We start from the raw sequence: 7,450 nt of genomic DNA, 5'->3' as shown, positions 1-7,450 counted from the left end.
CTATGTTCACAGATACCCCTTTTACATTGAAATCAGGTTTTCGGTGCTCAGGGCCGATACCACTGGAAACATGAAAAACAGGTTAAAAATCAGGCACCTGCTCCGAACTGGCCCTGCAAACACCTTGGTGAAAAAAGGAAGCCATACAATACAGCAAAAATGCCCATCTTTGTAACATATACACTTAAACACACATGGATTATAGCCAGAAATTGAATAGTAAATACAAAAACTACAAGGTATGTATATAACTTTATGTCAGTGTTCAAGTAAAGGGGCCAATTACCAAAAACAAATAATGTAAATGTTACGAAGTCTGTCATCTCATCATAAAAGCCAGGGAGGCTGTGGCTGAGTGGATAGTGTGCTGGACTTCGAATCGGGGGATAGCAAGTTTGAGTCCCACTGCACTTGAGTCCCACTACAGTCAGTCCCTGGGCAAGACACTTCACCCCAAATTGCTCCTGTGGGGATTGTCCCCAGTACTGAATGTATGTAAGTCGCTTTGGATAAAAGCGTCTAACAAATGACATGTAATGTAATGTAATAAATCATAAATGATATATAGTGGGGTCCTTATTATTTGTAACCGCACAATAAAACCTATTGTTGTTTTTCCTTTGTAAACTGTGATATTGAGGGGACATTAAATAAAGTAATATTCTTCATACTTGCTTAGTTAGCAGTTGGTTCAGGTGTACATATCTAAATGTCTCCAATGATGTAAAAGACTTGGTGACAAACAGAACAAACAGGTGCAGCTCCTGGGATCGCATCACCAGAGGGTCTTTAGTTTATGATACCTATCAGGCAGACATCAGGAATTTAAAAGTCAAATCTTTGATCAATTGACAACAATCACACAGTGGAGCATTCTTTGGCAATGAAATTCTTGCTGGAAGCTCCTTCCAGTAATACTATTACAAAATATATGAGAATCCCAAAAATGTGTATAAAGCACAACAACATTGTTTTACCCTTTTTGAGTTGGTGTGCCACGTGAAACCAAAAGTCAACATGTTGTTTGGTAATGTAATAGTGGTACCGGAGTGGGCCGGTCGAGATGCCCGGGCTGATTTTTAGTCCCAGTCCGCCAGTCCAGGGGTGTCCAAACTACGGCCTGGGGGCCAAATGTGGCCCGTGGGCCATTTGGAATCGGCCCTCAGCAAATTAAAAAAAGTATAATGGAATATGTCCCACAAATGAAACTTGTGCTTGTCTTATATTGTACTTCTTAAATCAATATTTAAAAATATATTACACAGTAGTATTCATGAGTTAATAAGTCCACTTTTCAAATAAATTCAGTCAATTAAAGTTGGAAACATTTTCTAACAAATCTAAGTTGATAAGAAAAAAGCCCAATAATTTATTTGCATAACAAGCTTGAAATATACCCTGCCTGTTTCCCCTTATTATAAGCAAACTGAGGCTTCTTTTTTAAGGGATAAGCTGAACACTTTTTGTAACAAAATAAATGGAGAGCTGTGATGTAGGCTGTTTTTTCTAGTATCAAGCATAATTGACCTACATTTGATTGATTTAGCTAACTTATAACTGAACTTATGAGGCAATACCTCCAGTGAGTGGCCCAGCCCTTCGTATATCTTTCTGTATGTGGCCCTCGGTGGAAAAAGTTTGGACAGCCCTGGTATAGAGCAATCAAAAATATGCAACAGAATATATTTTTTTTTACATGACAGCAGTTCTAATATGTTCTAACATGCTACGTGAAAGATGTTCTATGTGTATATAGATCAGGGGTCCTGTATTTATTCCAATATAGTGTTGGGTCTTTCCATCGGATCTGTGTTAACTTTTTAACAAGGCGGTGTGACAAATATTTGAGACGAATTAGATCATGTAGCACATCCAGGACCCTGAGGCGGGCAGGGAAGATAGTGGCCAGCCCCTCCCACCCTGGACACAAACTGCTCCATCAGGACCAAAACCTCTCTCCACCTGAACAGTTTCTTCCCCTCCGCTACTGGCCTCCTCAACAAGACCCGGCCCCCCCACTGACACTTTACCTCAGCCACTCCAGAGACACTATGCATTAATGCACACTGTACAAAGAATATCTTGTTTTTATTTATTTCATTTAAATAAATAAACAGTTCTGCACAACCCTCCAAATGTTTTGAACATTTGAACACAAAATACCCCTCTTAATATCTAACATTTTTTGTATTTTTTATGCAGCATAAAGTGTCTCCAACTTCATTGCGTTGTGTAACCATGTGTTGTGACAATAGATTAACCTTGAATGTGTCTTCCTTTCTGTTAAACTTGAAATTCTGGAAAAGTTTTGCACATTTTGTGCAGAACTCCTCCCTAAAAAAACGTGTACAGTAAGTCTGTCTGCACAGATCACCATCACAAGGACAGCACAGTATGTTATCTGGTGTTGGAGTATAGGATGGAAGAGAGATCACATGTGGTGGTCAGGGTGTTCATTCACTGTGTGTTACATTTCCCAGGATGAATTCTGTTCACGCACACAGGAGATATGTTGCAGTGTACAACTTTATTGAGAAAGCCAGTTACAGAATATGCCCATTACACAGTGTGTGTGTGTGTGTGTGTGAGACTGGGCTCCATATACGGTTAAGGAGAACATGTCCCTTTCTTTGCCACTTTCACATTCGTCTTCTCTCTTCTGTTGGAGAAAAAAAAAAGTGTGTTACAGCATTGTGGATTAATTTATGTCTGTCTGCATGTGTAGCAGAACGCTATACAAAAATCGAATGAACTGTATTCAGTTTCACAGATTTGACTGAAACAATCTTAAAGTAAGTTCACACTGTTGTCATGCATTACATAATCTGTGTGTGGTTATACTGTTACCACCCTTCCTTCTACTTTCAAAATAAAAGCTGGGACAGAGTTGTTTTTGACCACCAGGTGGAGGCAGAGAGCAGTGATTGGTGTTAGTTTCTTACAAATCAACTACCGTTGACACTAAATGAGTAAAAGGACATTTAATTGGTTGACAAATAATCTTGTTCCCACTTGTGAAGACTCATATAACCACGATTAATTAAATTGCAGGCTAAACCCCAAGCTACTGGATACTGGCATAAAATACACTTTACACGTTGTCCTTAGTAGCCTACTCATATGGTCCTAATTTTCTCCTCACAGGGGGGTCATATAAAATCATAAGCTTATTTTTTTCCCCTTGTTCAGTCTTTAAACGACACTTTAGAGGTTGCAGGCTGTCAGAGTCAACTCTCACACACATGATCCTATAAGATATCGTTTATAAACTCACCCCACCCATTGGAAAATAATAATGCTACAATGATATCTCCATATGTGTTTTAGTGTGTATTAGTACATGTTACATGCCTGTTTTCCTGGCAGAGGACACATTCGGTGCTGTAGACCTTTCCATCGCTGCCACATACTGGATCATACTCCCTGGTGCAGGTTTCCCCTTCAAACTTCTCACAGCCAGCCTGTAAAGACAAATGTATTCATCATTATTGTGGGGGAAACTTCTGTGTAGCAATGCAGGAGGAGTCACCGACACAAAAGGAGACACGGAGAGAGCTGGAGCTTTGATGGCAAACACTGATGGGTTTATTTAGGAGCTTCGGCCGGAGAATTCACAAAACAAGTCAAAGAGTCAGACGTTCTGACTTCACGGTAGAGTTGCCACGTCAATTCTGAAGAACTCTACCCCAGACCCATGTATTTAGCTAGTTCAGAGAGAATAATCAACATTGTGCATAACAAGATAGAATCACAACACCTCTATCAGCTGACGCCAACAGGCAGGAACAGGGAGACAGAACACTGAGAGCACAGCAGCCAAGGTTACAGGTGCGTGTGCTCAGTCAGGACAGTATGAACTGATAAACTGGGTCAAAGTTATGGGCCTTGGAAAATATTTCCCCAACAATTATGAATGTATTCAAACTGTGAAAACAAAACAAAATATTAGCATTTTGTCATTGACAGGTGTTTGATGGTGCCTTGACCTTTGTCTTAGTTTTTTGTTAGTGGCAGATTCTCTGTGGAGTCCAAAAGCACATCTATGAAATAGTCCTACATTTAAGCCTTAAAGGTGCGGTAGGTAATTTTGGAGAAACCAGCTCGAGTGCGCTAGAATGTGAAAATACACAACCGGAAAAAATCTGCCACTTCCTTACAGAGCCTCTCCTCTAACACACACGAATGCGCACATGACCAATGAGGGCACAGATGGAAGGCTGACAGGCAGGTAGGCCATCCAATCATTGGTCGTGCTTTTTACAGTATTACGGCTTCCACAGATGACATTTTTTTAAGGATTTTTTGTCAAAGCACTTAAGATATTCATTGCTATCGGGATGTTAAGAGCATTCCATGGAATATAACAACAAGTGTATCTCGAGCCGGTTTCTCAAACTTACCTACCCCACCTTTAAACTTTAGAGATCAACTAGCTTATTGAAGTTAATCTCTCTAATAATAAGAAGAGATGTTTTTTTCTTCTTGTACAAACCCTGGTAATAGGGTTGAAAATGATCCGTCACCTTTTGGAGCTATCCATAAAAAAACATTGAAGCCGACTTAGTTAATTGGTTTATTTATTCTAAAATTCTAATGAGATCAAGTTCTGTTTTGCTAAAGAGATTCTTTATCATAAATGTGTAAACCAGGAGTTCAAATTAAAATCCAGAATCAGATCCTCCTGAGGACTCTCACCTCTTCTGGAGCTCCAGTCATCAACGCCCCATCGCCGTCTGTCACCGCCTCACTCTCCACGGACAGGACTATGTACACACACACACACACACACACACACACACACACACACACACACACACACACACACACACACACACACACACACACACACACACACACATCAGTACCTCTATTCTTGTAATAGTCCTCATTGATGTTACACGTCACACTAACCCTCATCTCTTAAGTGGGGAATGGAAGTGTTCCGGTTACTTATATTGTTAGTCATATATTTCAGAAGGCTTTGGTTGAATGCATGTCATCTGTCCAACAATCTTGGAAGCCAACAGCCAACGTCTGATGTCTATTTAGCTTGTTATTACTTTAAAACTAGCTTTTCTTTTTACTTCAACTCCATTCTCAGATCTCGGGTTTGTTATTGGCCTGTAAAATTACAAAAAGCAAGTCTATCTATTACAACAACAACCTAGAAATATAGCCCCTTGTCCCCAGAGGTGTATTGCTATCCAACTCTGACACTAACCATGACCTCAACTTAACATAAACCTTCTGACTGTGACCTTTAGACCCAGTCTGACTCACAGAGAGCTCGATGAACAGGAAGCTGGACAAACAGTCCTCAGGATGTAATGGGCTTCTTTTCAACCCTCACAGAGAATGTAATATCGTCACCAGCTTTTTGTATGCAAGAATGTAACCCAGCCAAGTCTTAAGTTCCTCTGTACTTCCTCTTGTTTGGCTGCTCTTGGCTTGCTGTTGAAATTAGAGCTGCTGTTTCAGCAATGTCCTCAACTCATTTGTTTGTTGTTTTTTCCGTAGGGACAAACCAATGTTGGTAACCTGATTTGAACAGCCATGAGAAGAGGACATCTGAACCACAGAGTTAGTCAAAAAACAAGGCTTACAAAACGTGTTCCACCCAGCTAAGTGTTATGTCATCCTAAATATCCAAAACACAATGTATTATTTGTAATCTAATTTATTTTTTCAATGAAAGAAAGAAACACATAAAGAAACAGAAACCTTCTGCTCACATACATGATGTCAGTGATGTCATTATGATTTAACTGACCACTTTTAGATCATGAACACATATAGTATCATTATTTATTCCCTGAGACTTTCCTTTATTGGGATTTTTACCTATTAAAAATAGTTAGCTCTTTATAATATTTGATCAACCAATTAGAATTTTTTGTACGTAACCATTTCTAAACAATCCACTAACAAAACAATACACCTCAGGATGATATTAATTCACATTTGTAATACTTTGTTTCTTATTTTGTCCTCTTTCTAGACACTAATGCAGTGTTCTGCTGTATTTCTGTGTCAAATTTCTGGGAAAAAAGGCTTTACATCAAAACTAGGATGGAAACTAACAATCTTTCAGGTGTTTACTGATTCAAAGGAAGCAGAATCTGAGTCTGCTAAACGACATGTTATTATCTAGTTGTTAAGATCATGATATTCTGCTGAAATGAACTCACCAGAGAAGGAGAGCAGCAGAGCAGAGCAGAGCAGCAGGGTCTTCATGTTTCCGGTGTGTGTACGTGTCTCTGTGGGAGGCAGGTGTGTGATTCTCACATTATGTTTTTCCTTTCATGCACAACCTGTTGAGCTGGCTGTAGCCGCCCTCTGATTGGTTGCTTTGTAAAAACAAGACTCATCTAAGCCTCAAGATAACACAACCGGATCAGAGCAGCCAGGAAGAACAAATATCCAGACATGAGACTGTGATGTAGACAGCAGGCTGCTGTCTGAAGATAACTATATTCAACAATTTAGTGTGAGTAAGCCAACACAGTCAACATGTGAAACTGTTTTGCATTAGGAGCTGGGTATGAAAATACTGTAGAGCATGGATGTCTTTGGAAATGAACAGTTTGACTTTGTTATTGTAGTTTTATAATGATGGAAGTTCTGTACAAAACCGGTCCGCATGGTCCGACTTTGGTTTGAGCATGCCCTATAAACGTGCATCAAAATCAACACAACAGCTCAAATCTACTAAGTCTCATTATGTTTTATTTCACAATATAACATACCACCCCCCCCCCCCCACACACACACACACACACACACACACACACACACAATCTTGTAATTACAGTATTAAAGCTGTCGCTAGGCGCTGCGCTCAGATTTTAATTATTTCAACTCTGATCCCGATTGCCTCTGACCTTTCAACTTTCAACCAATTAGAGGACAGCTAAATGAAGCGGCTTAAGCTACTGTAGCGGGGCAGGAATAGAAACTTAACTTTCTGTCTACTTGAATGGTAAAAATAAAAACAGTACCTGGAGATTAAATGTCAGTATAATGAATAACACATCTATATCCAAGCAGATAAGAAAGTAAACTAGAGAATGCAATTCCTGAAGAAATTGCTAGTGGGAATGCTTTATGCTGAAAAGCTGACGCTAAACTTCTATGCCGAAATGTAATGTGTAAGAAGAAAGTGAATAATTTAGATTGAAATGATACATGAACACTGGGGGCTTGAATGTGTGATGAGAGAAGAAAAGAAAGTAAAAGGCTTGGAAAAGCAGCAGAATATTTGAACTGCAAACTTTTGAACTAACTTGATGGCGAATGATCTGTTGCCATGCCAACAGCATTTGATGACATCCCATAATACGCTTAGATGCGTTGATGGCTGCATCGTTACCAAACCTGTGAAGTTTTGGGCCGTTAGGAGCATTTTCACTGAAGTTATGAGAAAACCGTGTTTCATGGCGAGCCTTGTGTT

The 7,450-nt window shown here is 39.6% G+C and overlaps 1 protein-coding gene across 1 annotated transcript; it reads right to left on the bottom strand.

The window, feature by feature from the left end:
• Positions 1-2,508: 2,508 nt before the first annotated feature.
• On the bottom strand, positions 2,509-6,328 carry LOC117485617 (serine protease inhibitor Kazal-type 1-like). The gene is made up of 4 exons (XM_034134225.1): positions 6,189-6,328; positions 4,696-4,763; positions 3,352-3,461; positions 2,509-2,659 (listed from the first exon to the last, which is right to left on the bottom strand). The coding sequence occupies exons 1-4, from the start codon at positions 6,232-6,234 to the stop codon at positions 2,608-2,610; spliced, it is 276 nt and encodes a 91-aa protein (XP_033990116.1). The 5' UTR covers positions 6,235-6,328; the 3' UTR covers positions 2,509-2,607.
• Between the last annotated feature and the right edge of the window lie 1,122 nt (positions 6,329-7,450).

Source organism: Trematomus bernacchii, unplaced genomic scaffold (assembly GCF_902827165.1).
Source record: "Trematomus bernacchii unplaced genomic scaffold, fTreBer1.1, whole genome shotgun sequence".
In the NCBI taxonomy this organism is placed as follows: Eukaryota; Metazoa; Chordata; class Actinopteri; order Perciformes; family Nototheniidae; genus Trematomus; species Trematomus bernacchii.
Note: the sequence above shows the minus strand (reverse complement) of the source record. Positions and strands in the feature narration are given on the sequence as shown.